The 20,341-nt window shown below is 34.9% G+C and overlaps 2 protein-coding genes across 3 annotated transcripts; one reads left to right on the forward strand and one right to left on the reverse strand.

Annotated features, from left to right (window-relative positions):
• Nucleotides 1–54: 54 nt before the first annotated feature.
• On the reverse strand, nt 55–12,324 carry LOC113495401 (upstream activation factor subunit spp27). Of its 2 annotated transcripts, XM_026874102.1 has the most exons (4): nt 12,000–12,298; nt 10,454–10,710; nt 3,802–3,861; nt 55–3,196 (listed from the first exon to the last, which is right to left on the reverse strand). In XM_026874102.1, the coding sequence occupies exons 1-4, from the start codon at nt 12,040–12,042 to the stop codon at nt 2,927–2,929; spliced, it is 630 nt and encodes a 209-aa protein (XP_026729903.1). In that variant the 5' UTR covers nt 12,043–12,298; the 3' UTR covers nt 55–2,926. The 2 variants fall into 2 exon arrangements, with proteins under 2 accessions (XP_026729903.1, XP_026729902.1); XM_026874101.1 differs by lacking the exons at nt 55–3,196; nt 3,802–3,861 and adding an exon at nt 4,529–7,516 and having other exon boundaries at nt 12,000–12,324.
• A 187-nt stretch (nt 12,325–12,511) lies between these two features.
• LOC113495399 (nucleolar protein 14 homolog) lies at nt 12,512–20,036 on the forward strand. Its single transcript, XM_026874097.1, has 10 exons — nt 12,512–12,911; nt 13,159–13,352; nt 13,657–13,748; nt 14,104–14,432; nt 14,893–15,035; nt 16,024–16,139; nt 16,737–17,449; nt 17,717–18,711; nt 19,026–19,181; nt 19,616–20,036. The coding sequence occupies exons 1-10, from the start codon at nt 12,717–12,719 to the stop codon at nt 19,704–19,706; spliced, it is 3,024 nt and encodes a 1,007-aa protein (XP_026729898.1). The 5' UTR covers nt 12,512–12,716; the 3' UTR covers nt 19,707–20,036.
• Nucleotides 20,037–20,341: the final 305 nt, after the last annotated feature.

Genomic DNA, 20,341 nt, shown 5'->3' on the forward strand with positions numbered 1-20,341 from the left:
ACGTACGCGGTTCTTAAGATATTTCAGGAAGGTTACAAAATAATAAACGATTGATATTTTCAAATATTTAATTCTATTCAGTTTCTCGACAATTACCTCAGTCTAGTTATAATTGGACTTAGATCGTCTATCAGTAGACTTAGTCGAGAGCAGACTTACAAATAGGTACGAAGAATTAATTATCAGTGTAATGTTTTCTTTATCTGCGATTTATTTGCAAGGTTTTTACCTGCACCTAGAGTCAGAAAAGCAGCCATCTTAAAAGCTTTTTGATTTTGACACATCTCTGTTTAAACTAGTTTAAGGTCCTCCACAATTCGGAACATTATTCGGTTTCTCAAGAACATTTTTGGGATATTACATGTTTTTTTTTTTAGTTTTTCGCAATTTGCTGTCTTGTGCAACAATTACTGCCAGTATCGCGTAGTGTATTACATAGTTCATTAATGTTTGGAATAATGGACTGGACATAAATCTAAAAGTGTATCAGAAATTTTGGATGAATCAAATGTTACTTAATAATAAGGGTCTATGCTCACTTGAATGACACTCAATAAAGGTGGAATCATACTATCATAGACACGGAATTCACTGTAGAATGCAATACTTATTATTGACATTTAACCGAGTATTTTTCATATTTTCAAATGAGCAAGATAATAAGTATTATACAATATTATCAGTACAGAAGTATCTTACGTAGATGTCCTTTCGTTTATACGTAGAAAATATACTTTCGTTTGAAAATAAGGTTCAAAATCGCAGATAAAGTAACGAAAACAATACACCAATAACATCGCTAATCGACTTTATTTACAATTATGAGCTTAAATATAAGACAGTCAGCTGCCTCTAGAGACGAACTAACACAACTACTTGGATTTTGGTATAAACAGAATTATAAGTGGTATTTTTATGGGAGTAAAGTTCAAATTCCCATTTAATAGTCAATAAGGATGATTTTTGCTTGCAATTCTCATAGTTTTCTGGATGTTTAAGAGGTTATACCACTTGTAATTTTGTAAGAATATTGTTGAAGATTTTACGATATGTTTATTATAATGAATGCACATCTAAACTACTTTCATCTATGTTATATTGGCAAGACTTATCCTAGATTACTTCAGGTCCACGTTAGTTATGTAATTCAATAATGCAATCGGATTTTAATGTTCACCTATTTTAACTTCACAACCTATTTAGGACAGCAACCAATGTGATTGGAGGCTAAAATTGCCTTGAATCGGAATCTATGGTATTAATGAGAGATTTTTCGTTTCAATATGTTAATATGCAATATGTTTATGTAGTTTCTTACCGGTTCTTCTTCATAAGAATGACACTTTGGAACCGTGCAACTAGAGTCAGTAATGTAACGTTTTAAAAGTGCCTGAGAAACGGCCTATTTGAAATAAAAACTTTTTGATTTTGAATATGAAATCCATTTGTACGGTGTTTTTTTAGGAGTAAGTATCTGAAGGGTAAAAACGGATCCCTGTTACTAAGGGTCAGCTGTGAGGTAGTATGTCACTAGGCTGTATCTCATAAACCGTGATAGCTAGACGATTAAAATTATCACAGCTGATGTATTTTTGATGCCGCTATCACAACTAAGGTTGTTACTTATTTGTACGGACCCTTCAGCGTCGTAAGTTCGACTCGCGATTGACCGGTTTTTATTGAAATAATGATATTGATCGATTTTCAATGAATGTTATGCTAACGTTAGTGCTGCTAGACCTGAAATAATTTACAATATCAATGCGTACAAATATTGACTGAAATGGATTATTATAATAGGATGATAATTATAATTATGGTAAATGTAAATGTGGATGATTTTAAAACTATACCCTATAAAGTATATACCTACAGTTAAAAACCCCCGTTTATAATTATTTTAATACTTAAGATAAAGTATTAAAATAGTGTTTTTCTTCGTCCAAATAGATTCATCACTCATCGTCAATTAGATTTTTTTTTTCTAAAAAATACATCATTTTTTTAATTGTATCATAATTTTTTACGTAAAGCCAACATGGGGGTTAGTCTATTAAAATAAAACAGAAATTTAATAATTTACCCATCCAAAAAGAAAGTATTGAGCAAATATAAAAGTGAGTTCATTTAGATCATACTTAAATAATCTTTTAAAACAATAAATGCATTATAAAATGCAAAATATTAAACTTAGATCAAATCTAATTAATTTTATAATTTTTTAGCCAAAAACTTATCGTCTAAGTGGCAAATTAAATGAACTCTCGTTTTCTTGTACCATTGCAAAACAAAACGTTACTGTTTTAATCATTAATTATGTATTCACTACGCAACAACTGTTGTGCAACATGTTACAATACAATCTATGTTTGATAAAAGACGAGCTTTAGCGACTGATTTTTAGTTAAATAAATTGAAGCAATTCAATGGTGTTAACGCTCGTGCCAACGCTCTAGACAGATCATGAGTTAATGAAGGCTTTCGTGATACAAAGTTGTCATATTTGCATCAACCTTTAATGTTGCACGGAAATTGTATGTTGCTGTAACATGTTACGCGTAACACGTTGAGTAGTGAAAATTCGTTGAAGAATAAAGCACACATTCTACATTTATATATTATAATAAAGACTGGAACTATATCTATGGTTAACTACTGCATATAGTAAAGAAGAATTGTATAGAACGAAATAGCTGTTCAAATATTAAAAACACGATTTATTCGAATCTATAAAAAGCTTTTAGCCCATATTAACTTACCCTTCACAGCCACGTGAAAGAGAGAAAGTTATTTGTTGGTACAGCTGCATCTCATAAAACTCATTTCGTTTTAAAATATCATAATACGGGGTCCTATAGCTAAAAGCTAACTGTAAATGCGAAGACATCATAAAATACTGACTTAGACAGAACTTATCCTACGTAAATTAGTCAATGAAGTGATTTTTGAGATACTTCATCATTCCGAAGGTGTGAAACCTCTGTGTTCCGATGACTTTGAAGAGTGCCTTGTCGCAGATCGCGAACTGTCTGTTGTTGGGGTCGAAGAGTTGTTTCTCCTTGATGATGGCCCACACCCTCTTGACCACCTCGTGTCGCGGCAGCTCGGTCTCTCCCATGAGCTCGGCTAAGGCGGGTGAGAGTTTGTACGCGCGAGTGTAGCCGCTACCTTTTCCGCGTTTTGTTACGCCGCCGCCCTGGAATAGGAAGTAGTTGTATAAAATCAATATATGACGGTCTGTATGTATCATTCTGCACCACTGGAGGGAGCTGGGATGGCTGGACTGATCGCCTCCCAAAACTGACCCTACGCACAATGAGCCAATTTGGAGTCTAAGTGCAGCAAAGGGGAGTCCACCAAAAGGTAAAATGTATTCTCGTATGGTCATCAATCCTTTATTTTAGTACCTTTCCTATTCAAGCTTAAGCAATCTTCTTAAATAAGGCTAACACAATTAGTATTATGTATTTACTTGAATTAATAATAGTGAACATTAGTGAAACCTAATCTCACACAGATGAAATGTCTTAATAGAGACAAGGTAGGTATTAGTATAATTCAAATATATCTAGTGCGAAGCTGTGCAAAACATTATAAGGATGGTATTTATTTATTTATTTAATCTTTTACGTACAATTGTGGTACATAAGGCGGACTTAATGCCGCGAGGCATTATCTACCAGTCAACCTTTGGGTATAATGAAAGACAGTTGGGATAGGTACAACAGTAGAAAACGAAACAATTATCCTCAAACACGCCTCTTGTTTATATAGTGTTAACAGCATTTGAATTAGTTTTACCTTTTTAGCTTTTGGTGTAGCCTTCTTTTTCTTTTCCTCCACCTTCTTCTTTTTACCGGACTGTAACAAATAAAAATGATAAAAAATAGAAACTTGCATCGAAAAGCAAGTAAATTAGAGCAATCTTTTTTTAGAGAAACTTTAAACTCTCTTCAAAAATGTGCAAAAAATGCACTGAATGACAAATTATATTATGAAATCAGCAAGGTATTGGAAGGAGTCGGAGTCTAGCTTTTTTTAAAAAAAAAAACCCAGGAGATTCAGATTTCTTTGAACTCAGTAGTCTCAGTTAACTTTCCTACTATGCTCAGATCGATCTGGAACTTTGATCAAAAATCCAAAGAAATACTCTGCATTAACTTATCTTAAAATTGACTGGACTTTAAAAGAGGTTGCGACCCCTGACTTTGTTTCGACATTTCTTCTCAAGGTAGTCAGATAGAAAACGACTTCTCAGAAAAGACGTGTAAAAGTGATAATATATCTACTTGCAGTAAATAATTTCATTTCATTTGATTATTGATTATAAGGGCTATACAATTTCAAAATCTAGTCAGGCTGTAATATATCAAGATAGTGTATTATCCAGTTAAATTAATCGAGGGCAACAGGAAGCTAGTTAGCTTAGTTGTACCCAAAAACCGACCAAAATATCGGTAATATCTGCATAAGTTGTGCTATAAATATTATAAGTAGGTTCCTACGTCAGAGATAAATAAAACAAAAATTCTACTAGAGAAAATCGCTTTATTTAAAGACATTGATCTCACAAGTACAAGAGCCTCTCAAGTTCCTTCCAGGGTACGGCTTAGGTGTTACAGTATACAAGAATAAGCTCGTAATATATAGATTATATCATAGTTTCAGTGCTATAAGAGTACATGTCTTGAACTACACTACGACATCAATAAAAAGGTACATCTTTACCACAAAAACAGTGTTTAATAAGACAGATCAAAATGGTACAATTCAAGTCGTATTACGAATTTATTTCCGATTTTACCCGACTGCTGTGGCGAGGTAGTAATATTTTGTGTGTCTTTGGCAAGTTCTGTATGCTAAACGACTTGTTGGATATTAGCTTAAGTGCAAATTTAATTTGTCACAATGACACAAGGTATCTTTTACCAGATTTAATTTCAAGATTCGCATTTCTGCTCGCTGGTTTTCAGTTGTTTCAAGCGAGAATTAAACACTTTTTTTTTGTAATAAAGTTTAAGGTCTACACACATATATCTAGTTATGTTATACAACTATAGATGAATTGATACACAGTCCTTCTATCTCTTAGTCTAAGTGAATAGATAAAAATGTTACGAGAATATTAAGTACTACTTTACGAATGTGTATGGCCCTTTATACGGGCTTTGATCATTAAAAATGTGTTCCAAAATGTCTTTCTATTTCAATGTCGCTATTTCATAATTATGCTTTAATATGACAGAGACAGCATGAGTTTGAGAGTTGATTTCAAATTGATTGATTGTTTATTTCGGCTGGTAGTTTAAAAGTAGCCCAATTTGATCTGATTCACTTTGGTGGATTTCATTTGACAGATGTGCTGTCTTTTCATGTTTCTTTATGAGATCTGCTAATTGTTTTAGTAATTTCTGCCAGGGCGTGTAATGCTCACTCTTGTGTACTATTAAGATATATTACCGACAGAAATTAACGACGACTTACGGTCACCGAGCAATGATTTGTGTTATGGAAAGCTCTAACATCTAAACTATTTTTAGAACATAATTTAGCACAATATCGGCCTACTTTTTAAAGTAGGAATAATGATCACATACAACTCCTAGACTAAATCTAACACATACGATTATATCAATAAATTACTTTTAAGGGTCATTTCATACTACGCGTTGTATTATCAGCTTTATGTGTATGAGTTAAAGATGAATTTGCTATTGATTTCTGCAGAGAGACACAAGCTGGGGCGTATTTGGTTGGTTGTGGGATGTAATTCTGATACGAGCCTTATGCGGTTGAGTTAAAGGTGAATTTGCAATATTTTAGCTGTAGTATAAACTGACCCTAAGCCATTATGAAAGTGGCTGTATCTCTTAGACACTCATACTACAAAGGATTTGATACATTTCGCTTGGCAACTAAAATAAATAATACTGGTAGGTATTCCGTTAAGCACTGTGCACACTATAAAGCGCTTTTTTGAGGTTCGTCCGAAATAAGAACTTTTTGATATTGATTGTGATATCCAATTCTTTGATTTCAACTTAGCTGTTTCTTTACGCAATACTTGGGTCTGTTGACTAATCTATAGAAATGCACATTAAGAAGCATGATAAATATGATTAAAACTTATATATGAGATCCTTCCTTCTTCTAAACTTTCATGATACCATCTAAATCCTTATCCATAGGCCTTCGTAAGGCTGACTACCACTACGTTCACAGATTAAAAAAATAAATTAATTAAAAAAATTAAATCTTCAAGTAAAATAATCTAAGTTTAATAGAACCCTAGGTTCATAAAAGGCGGTTTGTCAACTTAAATATTAACTTAAAGAAACTATATTTCGCTTAAATGATTGACTAGCAGTCAGTTCCGTTTCACGCACTATCCTTATCAATAAAGCCTCTTAAAACATGGCGTTATAGCCCCACTTACTTGTTGTTTTGCCCTAAATTCCTGTAAAACGTACCTGGGGGTCTACCATCACTTCATGAAATAATCCTGTTGCAAATGTGGAAGCGAGACAACACAATACGCGGGGTAGTCTCTCTTGCATAACTGCAACATAATTGTTCTGGGGATGCGGTAGTAGGCCCCTAGGATTGCACATTGTTTTTCAACCTTCATTTCCATCTTTAATCGGTCTGTTGGTGGTGTTTTACACTGCACTGCAGTTAGTAATTTCGCAGTGTTACAATTGATTATAATTATGATGCAATCATAAATCTATATAATCAGACCATCAGACCACTGCCTGCCTCAATTAAATTATAAATAACTTAAATATAACTAAAATCACTTCGGCTTTTATAACTAAAAAAACTTAAAAGCTAAATCTTTAATAAATAATTTAAAGCGAGAAAAACCATTTTTGTTTATCATCTAGGTAGTCAGGAGCCAAGATTTTCTTACATTCGTATACAGTCGCTTGGTTTACAGCCATCATACATTAAACCTTTAATCAATCCTAGTTCATGTTCCAGTTTACATGATGTTGCAGTAAGACGGTTCCGGAGTAACTGGTTTCGGCGGCAGCGGCTGCGCTTCAGGCTTCACCGGAGGCTTGATATGCTTAGGCAAGGAGTCCACGCGGTAAATCATCTTAGCCTTGAACTGCGCCGGCACTTTCGACTTGGGGTTCACAACCACAGGCCCCTTAGTCTCGTTACGGGGTTTCGCCGGCGGGTGGCATTTCTTGTAGATCAGCTGATTGATCTCGATCATCAAGCAGTCACGGTCCTTCTCGGGCAGCTTGCGCAACTTCTTCGCGGTCAGTTTCCCGAATATTTCGGCTTCGTCGTCTTCCGGGGCTTTGGCCACTCTCTTGAGGATTATGGCCTTCTTTACCTGCGGCAGTGCCTGTGCCTGTGCCTGTGCCTGTCCCTGTGGCTGCGGCTGTTGGCTTCGAAGCTGAGGCAGGCTTCGCCGCAGCTGGGACGTGGATATGGTGGGCACCTGCTGTCTTACCGGACAAGAGTGGTTCTCTTCGCGAACCAGTTCGTGATCGCAGTTGCCCTGGAAGAGATAAATAGCTTTGTGAAGTTTTATTACTATGTTATGAAAATTGGAAGTTATGGTAAATGAAGACAGTTGTTGAGAAGTCCATTAAGATTTTTAATCATTAGATGGCATGGCCTAGACACCATAAATACTGTGGAATTATCACGAAAACGATTCTCATTGCCCATTTTTGTTACCTCGCATAGAGCTCAGCGCTCAGCGTACAAAATTAAAAATACTAATTAATAGAACCCCGTACACGTATTGTGTTGACTAAACTTAGTAATTACGCGTAAACTTAGTTCTATTTACTTAGGCAGAAATCTATACCAATTGTAATAAGACGAAAATGGGCTGATATATGAGGAGGCACTAATTAAATTGGTGATACGTTAGCTATGGCGTTTTTAAGTCAAGCACGAAAAAATTTAACGATTTTATAGAAATCGACCGGTGGAAAAATGAGGAAAATTTATATACTAATATATTTGGAGTTTTTGGTTGTTGTTCACTATTGCCAAATAATCTCGTGCTACCACAGATCCAAGATTGTAATAAGCCTTAACTGAGCTGTTTGTTAGGAAGCTGCGAAATGAACTATACGAAAAAAAATGAGTTACTAAATTAATTTGAAGAAAAAATAAAATATTACGTACCTCGGGGAGCTTACCACAAAAATATAAGAATCCTTTCAATTCCACTTGGCGAACTGCGATATATTTTTTTGCTGAAATTGGTATTTTGATACCAAATATTCGGACATGGAAATATTTTAAAAAATATTCCAAAATAATTATCAAGCAATGTTTTTTACTCGATTGTCCACATATTATTTAAGAAAATTAACTCCCTGCTTTGTTTTTTCTTCTTTTTTGTCCATAACACACTAATATTGGAATGTTTACGATTTTGCGACTTAGAAAAAAAGTTTAATTTGAATGTTCCTTAACATGCTACAATCGCAAAAGCAAAAAAGCATCGCGTAAGTCTTCCCCGAGGCAGAGGTGTTAAGAGCTATTACAAAAAAAAAAAACAATCCTTTACCGAAATTCAATAGAAGATATTTCAAGTCATACCTAGTTATAAAAAACTTGAAAATATACAACATGAGAAACCCTAAAACATTTAATTTATATTAAAACAGTCCACCAGAGCTCATAAGTCCAGAAAAGCCAAAGCCTTGGATTACGACGTAGGTACTACATAGATCTAATAAAAAAAATTGGTCAAACAAATAGGGTAAAGAATAACAAATTCATAAAAATAATGGGTAACCTATCAAACTTATAACCGTATGACGTATTATGCGTTGTTGAACCGTTTTTCTTTAAGTAGCAGTATTGTAGCTGTCTAGCTCTAACCCTCAAAAAAAGATAAGCTAAAAACCATGTCAGCGTTAAATATAAAGACAGCTGTTCCGTCTTGTCTTGTGTTTTTCTCGCGAAGTATGCTAAGCTCTTTACGCCACGGGGTAAAATTCTAATTTCCTCCAAGACTGCTGTAGGAAATTACCATTTTACCCTTCAACACCGGTTATAACTATCGAAGTGTTCTTGTCTCTGGGACCAAGCGGAAATAATTTCACATACTACCGCAAAAGTCATCGCCTGACCTAACTTATCTCAAAATAAAAAACAAAAAAAGATAGTCCTATTTAAAAATTGTATAGTAAAGACAAGTATTTCAAGCGCCTTTTATACGATACGACAAGGGAACATAAACACGTGTGGCTTCAATACAATCTTGGATCCAAGGAATAATTTGACCAGTATTGTATATTGGAGAGCCGACCCTGAATTTGAGATGCGTCTTTTGATCGAAACACGTTTTATTTATTGTGAATGTTATATTATTAACCCTACTACTTCAATTGACTTGTAAGATTACTATAGAAATGCAAATGAGGGAACAAAAGTGTCCCTAGCTGCGTGTATTTTTCAACGGACCTCAAAAATGAGCTTCTCAATTCGCTGGTAGTATTTATTATGGTACCGTATTTTTTTCGTTTATTATAACATTTCTAACTGCGGCCTGGATGAACCGTTGATATTCTTTTTAATTAAACGTGGAACACGTGTCATTTGATACCATAAAATTTCGTCAAGTTTGACGTAGTAGTTTAATTTGCGTTATTTAAGTGCAAAGCTCCGTCTGCTATTTAAATTAAATCTGTTAAATCAGAGAACTTAAATGCTTCAAGACTGCCTCAGCTATTATATCAGCCCATTTACATTCTACTATTTGGTCTTACTAAAGACCAATCAAATCTAGTGTTACATAAATAACCTTATCAAATTTTCGACTACCATTACAGAAACAATGCTGATTTCTGTCGATTCCAATAATCCACATTGTTGCATCGAGGATTTTTGAATTAAGATATCATAAATCTCACTTTTTCTTCTTTTCACGCCTTCATTTAATAAGTGCGCAAGTTTTATGATAAAAAACCTATATCAAACAGTATTGTTTCCATTACTATTATGGAGATCTCATTCGCAAAGCTGTATCGTAAAATAAACACAACAAAAAACTCTTGGTCTTGTTAAAAAATTTACAACTGATCAATTTTTAATGTCAGTCCAATTTTATCGCGGTTTTCTCGGGAAAAAGTCACCATCGACTGATATTTCTAAACCCACACCAATGTGTATTTGAAAAAACTTTACAGTGGGAATAGACACAAATATTTCTCATCATAGGCCTTTTCCCGTCTATGTTAGGGTCGGCTTCCAGTCTAAGGGGATTCAGCTGAGTACCAGTGTTTTACAAGGAGCGACTGCCTATCTGACCTCCTCAACCCAGTTACCTGGGTAACACAATACCCCTTGGTTAGATTGATTAACTTGTTAACATTACTTATTCTGTATTGAGTTGATTCTATTGAATCCCGATGATAACCAATCCTAATGTCAGTTAAATCTAGAGAGAGAACATATTACTACGACTTACCCCCCAGTCGCTGTCATTGCTATCATCCCTCTCCTCTTCCTCCTCGTCATCAGCTGGCTTCTTCTTCTTCTTGTTGACTACCACCTCCTCTTCTTCCTCGGCCTCATCAGACTCCGAGTCCAACTCGTTCACATAGTCCATGACCAGCTGGTCAATTAACTTCTTCTTTTCGGAGAGGTCTAATCCGAGCTTCTTCTCCAGCTTCTGAATGACCTTCTTAGTTGAGGTGTTGGCGAGACTCGCGTTTTTCAGGATCTCTGGTGGCAAGATAAATGGAACATAATTAAAAAAGTACAGTAGCAGAAGCAATAGACTGTACAGAATGGAATAATCGAATTGCCTTTGCCTTACAGTGGAACAGTAATGGCTTAACAAAAATCAGAAGGAGGATGTTATAAATGAGGTTTGGAAGTGTAGAGGTTATCTTTTATATGAGAACTCTTTTGTAAATGTAAAGTAGGAAGGTGTACAAAAACCTACAACCACATGTTACATTAAAATAGTTAACATTTGATGGATTAACAAAGGAATGGATGGATTAATTAAATATGCCCTTTTATTTTAGGTTATCCGCTCAAAAAGAGGTTTATTATGATAAATTTAAAGAATTACTGCCATAGATAGAAATACATTAAGGGATTACTTGTATCCTGTCATGAACAGGGTAATTTATAATATGTCTGAATGTTTTGATTTCAGAGCAGATTTTATGTATCTTGATTAAATATGTTGATAAATAAATAGTAAATAACCAATTCAAGTTTTAATGGGGAAATACTCTTTTCTTTTAAAGACAAAGCATTTCGTTTCATTCAAGAAATCAATAAATTTGTGCCTCTGGTGAGATAAAAAGAAACTACAGAAAATGTGCCTTGTCTAGCAACAAATACAAAATCTCTGTATTGTGCTATTTACGAGGATAAGCAACCTATACATAAATATCAAACGTTTCTATTACTTAATTGCTTTTCAGAATGCCTCAAGTACCAAAGCATTAATTACCAATGCACTGAGATAAGACTGGGTCCGCGCAGATCTATCGATCGATGCGTTGCAACAAAACGCAATCATGGTAATGGCAGGCGTCTGTCAATCCGATGTTATAAAATGACAACATACAACTAAATAATAAATAAAGAATGGAAATAACGCATATAAATCAAAACACATAATAGTTTTAAGCTAGTTAATACAACAATAATGTCTCCAAATGCATTTGCCTTTGATCTATAGCTACAATAAAAACGCGGGCGGGACACTCGCTCGAAGTAAAAATAAACCATCAGTATACAGAAGCGACGGATTATCGACAAATATCGAAGTATACATAAAAAGATTCGCAATGAAATTGCCATAAAGTTTCATATAAAACAATTTCGCTGTAACATCGTATTATCAGAGATATTTCGATTCAAACATACAATAAAACCAATTTCAATCATTTCGTCGGAAGCCATGCTATCCCTGAGCAGATGGCGCTTCATGAAATTTCAGTACTATATCATGAAATTGATACTTATTTTACGAAATACAACAATATACACACCTGTTATTTCCCTCCGTAATTCTTCCTCGGTAATGTCTTCCATCTTTGGGCTTGAACGATTAATTTTCTTAAGAACTGTTGTGAATACAGAGAGAGGCCTGCCCTCGCCACACAATAATATACCTAACGCGCTATGTGCAACACGGCGTCATTGCGAAATTAGCCGAATATCACTTCAGAGCGGTCCAGTCCTCCAATAAAATTGAAGTGGGATAAAGTAAACACAGCAACGCCAAAATCTGCTTTGAATTATTCAACGAATAATGCACTATAAATCAAAGGGTTTGAGTTGAAATTATTCGAAATCAAGTTTCTATCTATTACATGCTGTTGTCAATAGGGTATTTTATCAACTGCGTTCACACAACTGGTTTTTTTTAGAAAGCTTTGGTTTGTAAGTAATATTATTTCAATAGCATTTATAATTACTGTTGTTGTAAAAAAGATTTGTGCACATGGTTCCTGTGATATAACGTTAATTCCTAAAACATCAAACGACGAAATAAGGTTGAACAATGCCACTTGTATAAAGTGGTTATCTTGAACGAAACGTAATAAACGTCAAAAGCACGTGTATTTATTCCGTAGTGACATTGACAGAGCTATGTCAAAATCCTAACCAAAAACTTGAGGACCATCACCGTCTTTGATTTATTCGCCGTATTAAAAACTATTTAGAAAGTCCCATGAAAGTGATCAACCAAAAGTTGTAACAATATGGCTAAAGTGAAAAATAAGAGGAATTCGGGCCTTGCCGATAAAGTGAACAACAAAAGGAAAACCGAAATAAACAAAAAGAAGTTAAATCCGTTTGAAGTGCATATCAACAGAGAAAAGATTAAAGTTTTGGGCAAAAAGTCTAAACATGATCGAGGATTACCAGGAGTTTCTCGTGCTAAAGCTATTCAAAAGGTTATTATTACTTTTGTACATTTTTAACGAAAGAACGTGTGCATAAATTTTTGATATTGTTTTTAACATTACATTCTCTTCCCTTTATTTTAGTCCCTTAGTAAACACATAATATAATGTTTTGAAAACAACAGCAGTCCAACTAGCTACAAACATGGCAAATCTTCACTAACTATTTCATGCTATTTTATTTAATTAAATTTTTGCAGTTGAAATGTATATTTAAAATGTAATGTCCTTTTCACAGCGTAAGGAAACACTAGGTACAGAAATGAAGCTTATGAATAAAACCAACACATTTATTGACCGCCGTATTGGTGAGAAGAACAACCAGCTATCAGCTGAGGACCGCATGGTGGCTCGGTTTGCAGCAGAGCGAGCTAAGCAGCACAGCAAGAAGGATATCTATAACTTAGCGGATGATGAGGTCTTGACTCACAGGTGATGATTTTTACTAGCATATGGTGGCTCACTGGCGGCTTAAGATAGATTTTTCAATATTAAAAAAGAGTTTAAGATTTATCACAGATTTAAATTATATTTTGGAAACATTCCAGACCCATTCAGACCATGAGTAACCATGGTCACACAAAACGAATATTGTCATTTAAAAGTTGAAAACTAAGATGTTTTTTTATATTTTTTCCAAAAATAAAGAAAGAAATTAAGTAAATTATTCAATAGCCAGTGTACGCAGAATGACCACATGTGTGATAAAATACTAACATATTCAATACTGTTACAGAGGACAAACACTTGAGCAGATTGAAAAGTTTGATGACCCAAGGTCTGATGATGAAGAGGATGAAGATGGCAGGAAGTTTGGAGGTCTAGGTGGTAAGAGACACTTGCACTATTATTATTTGCCTTTAGCATGTTCATGTAGGACAGAGGTCATCTTTAGCTCTTTCCATTTGTCTTACACTGAAGCAAAAATAAGATTTGCTATATGGGAGATGAAATGAGCCTGTGTTATTTCCTTATTATTATTAACTTGGCTTTAGTATTTTTTTGGAAAATCATCTAGTACATAAAATCTTGTGTAGATATGGCAAAACATTGTTTGCTGGCCAGCTAGTAGTAAATAAATAGAGTGGATGCTTAAACATTAAAATGAGTAACATATGCACTTGGCAATTCTAGGGGTGAAAAAAATAAACTAAATACTAATGGTAAATTTTGTAATTTCTAGACGACTTTGTAGCAGAAGGCCATTTTGGTGGAGGCATGCTATCAAAAACCGAATCGAAAGACGGAGCTAAATCCCACAAAGATCTCATTGAGCAACTCATTGCTGAATCAAAGAAGAGAAAAGCAGAGAAGCAGAAGGAGAAAGAACAGACTTTGGACTTAACAGAGAAGTTGGACAGTGAGTGGAAAGATCTCCAGCCCGTAGTGTTCAAGAAGATGAGAACGGAAGAGAAGGAGTCGGCGATTGATAAGCTGCTGAGTAAAGCTGAAAAACAGAGCTTTGATTACGATAAGATGATGAGAGAGTTGCGATTTGAGAAGAGGGGAACTGTAAGTGTCTAATTAGAAGTAGCCTTTGTGTTTATCCACCTCCAGCTAACTCTGTTATAAATTTCGTCGAAATAGTTTCACCCGTTTCGGCGTGTAAACATACAAACAGTGGTACATATACTTTCGAATTTATAGTAATTGTTATAGTGTGATTAAGACACGGCAAGTCTTTGAAATGTAATTTTTAAATCGAAATGCAAGCTATGCCTTAATTCCCCGTTTCATTTATTATAAATGTCTTTTAAGCTCAATAAGTCAATTAATTTAATATTGGAGAGCTCTAGTTAATGTGGATTGCTCCATCTTTCAACCATCTTCAACAAAGATAATTATTGGTTACGAAAGCATTCGAGCCAATATTAGAATCGATTTCATATTCGAGATCCATTATTATCATATTAGTAGGTTACTCTCAGAAACATACATGTGAGTAAATACTTTAAGATATTATTATTTACAGCCTTCAGACGGTTTGAAGAACGACGAAAAGCAAGCAAAAGAAGAAATGGCTCGGTTAGAACAATTAGAAAAGGAGAGAATGCAAAGAATGATCGGTGAAGAGGTAACGCCAGCCAAAGCTAAACCCGACGCAAGGAAACACAGGTATTGTGGGATATTGTGTATTAACTCTTATGTTTAAAGCAATAAGAACTGCATTTGCACAAGCAAGTATATTAAAAAAACTAGCTGTTGCACGCGACTTCGTCCGCGTGGTTAGAAGATATAAGTTATAATTTATACCTGCCTTCTGCCTATCTATCTGCCTTCTATTGATCTTGTAGGATTCAGTCAGCGTTTGCAATGTAAGCGCAAAAAATGTGTTTTTTTACGACCTGAACCTCAAAAATTTTAGCCTATGTGTTATTCTGATGTATAAGCTATATTGTGGTAAAGTGCGTGAAAGAGTAACAAACATCCATACATCCATACTTACAAACTTTCGCCTTTATAATAGTAATAGGATAGGTATCTGTATCCAGTATTGTTGACATTATTGTAGGTATTACTTGCTTGATGTATCCTAATAGCATTATTCATCATTTTTGATATGGATCATGGAAATTCTAAAAGAATTTCCATGATCCATATCAAAAATGATGAATGAGTCGTAGGGTCGACACATCGCGCACAAACGATTGACGTGTGAACATCCGACTATGGGGTAATCGTCAAAAGCTTAAAAATGTGACTACGTATTTCAGTGTCGCATATAAATATCACGTTGTGCACGTGATTTGTATGTTTGTGAAACCCCCCGCGAAACAAGTAATTAATTCCTTAATGCGGCAATCGTTTTTTTTTAACTGTCATTTCATCATCATCGGCCTTGCCTTTTCCCAACTGCGTTTTGGTCGGCTTCCAGTCTAACCGGATTCAGCTAAGTACCAGTGTTTTACAAGCAGCGACTGCCTATCTGACCTCCTCAACCTAGTTACCTGGGCAAAACAATACCCCTTGGTTAGACTGGTTGTAATCGAGCGAATCTGCGATCGACTCACATATGTTATAGCTTAGCCACGAGCTCAAAAAATAACTGTCAGTTATACAATCAAAGTGTATTATTAATAGTATGTCCCTTACATCATTACAGATCAGCTGAAGACTTAGATGATAATTTCGAACTGGATGACGAACATGACTTCATGTTATCATATGATAAGGACGGCAAACCATTGGTGCCCGAAGAAGTGTTGAAGGATTACTCCGGTAAGCCATTGAAGTACCCCAATTTGATAACGTTTTGTAGAAAATTACGTTTATAATACCTATCAGCAATGTCTGTGTAGTAGAGGCCCTTCTTTTTTTTCCTGTGTAAAACGCTAATGTCTTCAACCCACGTCGCGGGCACGGCGTGGGGATATGTCGGACTTCCACCGACTAAAAACACCCCCGGCCCCTTCTACTGCTTTAGCCAGAGTCAAGTAGAGGCCCACCTAACATGAACTATGTCAATGTAATATAGACCTTACTGCTTTGTGTAAGATTTTGAAATACTAGAGGAATACAATTTTGTACTATCTCTTTCAGCTGACTGTAGGTTCAGTGATATTTCGCAGCATTTACTAATAGTTTAATTAGGCTATACTTATAAAATAAAGGTATTACTAGATTACTATATAATATTATATTCTTGTACCACCAGCAATACAATAGTTCAGATCTAAATCGACAATTAGTCAATAAAAACCAAACCAAAATTCAAATAAATTAGCCATAAAATGTCTTGCATCGCATATGCTTTAAAAAGTATTATGAAATCGAGTCTACTTTGCATTTCATTTTGAGTTTATGCTTTCTTTCCAGTACCGAATGCAAAACCAAAATTCAATGACGGTATATCAGATACGTCTGAAGAAGGTGAAGATGAAGAAGAAAGTGACGAAAATGATGATGATGATGATGATGGTGACGAAAGTGAGGATGGCGCTGATAAAAATGACTCTGAAGCTGAATCTGAATCTGATGATGAGAGTGAGACCACAGACAAGAGTCAACCCAAAGACAATGGCAAGAGCAAATTAGTAGCTAATGACGATGAAGATTCCGATGATGATGATGATGATGATGATGATTCCAGTGTTGAAGAAAGTGATTCACAAAACACAAATACAAAAAGCAAACCTAAAGAAACTGCAAAACAAAAAACAATTGATGTTAATTCAGAAAGTGATTTAGATGAAGAAATATTGAAACAAGTAATTAGGTCAGAAGCTGGAAATAAAACAGAGAAAACGGAGAAACCCTTAAATAAAAGTAAAGAAGAGAATACAAAAGTAAATGAAGAAATAATAACAGTGAAGTCAGAAGAAGAAGAAGAGAGTAGTATAGAAGATGGTGATGATGATGAGAGCAGTATAGAAGATGATGATGATGAGAGTGTATTAGATTTGAATGACTTGAGAGATTTGAAGGAGTCGGATGCTGAGAGTGATGATTTAGATGTGGAGTATTTGGAGAACATTGAAAAGATTGGCAAGTTCTTTGATGTGAGTGCTAGCGAGGGAGATAAATTAAAGGTACGTTAATTTGATTTTTTATGTTAGCTTTCTGCACTTAACTGGACTTTAGTTAGTGTGTTTTGAAACGGTTCATTTTGTAAGCTTAGGGAAGATTCTTTTTTCTATTTTGAGCTCTAGATTCAAAGTCTGAGCCTTACTTTAAGTCCCCTTGAAATTTCCAGGGGGCAAACCCGCCCATAATGTTCATAATAATATCTTGCATAGTTCAGTAGTTGCACAGTTTAGTATCTGCAAGTTGACTTAACTATGTTACATCTATTCCAGGAACTGCTGACCGGTAAAACACCAGCACAACAATCCACTGTCTTACAGAATTTAATAAAAAGTTACGATCCAAGTCTCTCCGAAAACAACAAAGACAAACTCAGCAAACTATTCGCTTACATGTTGCAATACGTTAACGATATATTCAGCAATTTGAAAGAAGAGGGTGACGTCATAAAGGCCTTTTTAATATTTGACAGAATAGCCCCCCATTTCTACGATCTAGCCCAAACAAATAAGGTCTCATCCAAAAAGTTTATAGTAGAACTCTTAAAAGAAAAATACGAAATATTCAAAAAGAGGCAAAGACGCGTTCCTGATATGGATACGTTAATATTTTTTAAGCTAATATCTATTCTGTATCCGACATCTGACTTTAAACATCCAGTCACAACGCCAGCTTTAATATTTTTATCAGAGATTTTAACTTTCTGTAGATTTAACGATCCTTATTCGATATCACGAGGGATATTTGTTACTACACTTGTACTCGAATACACGATCTTATCAAAGAGGCTGGTACCACCAGCGATTAACTTTATAAGAGGCATTTTATATCTTTGCTCAAACACAACAGTTTTAAACCCAATACAAGTTGTCCCGCCATTCCGATTACACAAAGACGCAAAGATTTTGAATCTAGAGAACGATTGTTCTAAAATGACAGTCGGGACCAAGATGGCGGCTGCAGATTTGACGTTAAAAGAAATAAACGACGATTTTAAAATCCGTTGTTTGGCATCATCTATGGGTATATTGAAAGAGTTTTTCGACTATTTTAGCGATATTGAAGCTCAGGTTTATTTATTTGAGCCTCATCTTCGATTAATAAGTAGGATAGACTTGGATTTGTACCCTGTAAAGGTAGTTTGTAGGATAAATGAGATAGCGAATTACATGAAGGCTTGTTTGGAAGTTAAAACCTTTACGCCTTTGAGTAGAGAAAAGAAAAGGCCCAAGGCGTTAAGGCTCTATGAACCGGATATACAAGAAGTGTAAGTATAAATTGCGTTACTACTGAAACCTAAAATATCAAGTCATATTCGCTGGCAACATTTGCTACTTTAAAGGGTAACTTTACATATTTTACAGGTTAAAAAAATAGTATACTACTGAGAGTTCAATCTTTTAAATTTGATCCTTTAACATTTCGAGCATGTAAAATTTTAAAATTGCGGGTCTATCTTCATCGTATCATCTTAAAACTCGTCATAATTGTGGATAGTATGCGCGTGTCTTGCTCCCTTCCGAAGGCTGTAGTAACGCCTTCTTGCAACCTATTTTAAATCGATTTACGTACGTATAACAGATTCACTGGCAGCAAGAGTTCGAAGTTGTCGCGCGAGCAGGCAGAGTCGCAGCGCCTCAAGAGCAAGTACAAGAAGGAGATGAAGGGGGCCCTGAGGGAGATCAGACGAGACAAGTCCTACGTCGCGTCTGTCAAGATCCGGCAGAAGATACAAAGGTGAGCCGTTATTAGGGTTGGCAACATTAAGAGGAGCTTAAGATTTTTATTAGCCTTTATTGCCCACAGAACATATAACAAAACAAACTTAAATCTACAATTATATTAATTACTAATTGGTGTGTAAGTGTGAAGCACAAAGGCCTCCTCCAGCGTTTTCCATTCTTTTCTTGACTTGGCCTCCTTTGCCATAATGGTCCTGCAGACTTTTTTATGTCATCCGATCAACGCTTTCTTTATCGTCCTCTTTTCCTTTTGGTAAGAAATCTTGGAGTCCACTCTGTTAAGTCTTTTTTATTAATGAGCTGTAAATTCATTCGAGATCAGAGCCTTAAATCGCATTTTATTTATCTTGAAGTTTTAAGCTAGTAGCATGTAACAAGAAAGTTTTCATCACATAGTTCAATACTAACGCTGTTTTATATTCGTTTCAGTGACAATGTGAGAAAGGAGAAGGTGAAACAGATTTACAAAGACGCCTCAATACAACAAGGAGAATTAAACAAAATGAAACGCATGAAATAACACTTGTTATTTAATTGTTAATTTGTAAGAAAACATTAATAAATAAAATGTCAGAAAGAGCTTTTGGCTCTTTGAGAAATAAAAAAATCAATCCTGGCGTTTTCCTTATTTGACGGATAATTAATTAATGAAGGCCCCTGAATCCCTAATAACAAAAAAAACGAGATTTATTAAGTATGAGTTACAACTACTTATATCGTTAAATCGAATTGAGAATTTCTTTTTTTTATCGATTGAAAATCAAAATCGTTTTTATTATTTATATTCCATATTGAAAGTCAAAATAGACAATTATTTGCTTTCCTTTTATTCCATTCACACCTCATTAAAAGCCCAAATTCGCCATAATTCCATACTTATTCATTAATTATTAAGATGGCGTAACTAGGTGGCGAATAACGTTCGATCAATTTTATTGTATTCTATCGAGTATCGACCTCTTGCACTGTTAAGTGACATAGTGTTGCCGGTTCTACTTGTAAAAACAACTGCATAGTTTTATATTACCACCATTTTGTATACAGTAAACTTGAAATGCAGTGCATGCATCTATTTTATAAAATGTAAACACGAATACAAACAAAACATTTGTTGGATGGAGTTTGTCATAATAATTTCAATTTTGATATTCTTAA

Source organism: Trichoplusia ni, chromosome 6 (assembly GCF_003590095.1).
Source record: "Trichoplusia ni isolate ovarian cell line Hi5 chromosome 6, tn1, whole genome shotgun sequence".
NCBI classification, from domain to species: Eukaryota; Metazoa; Arthropoda; class Insecta; order Lepidoptera; family Noctuidae; genus Trichoplusia; species Trichoplusia ni.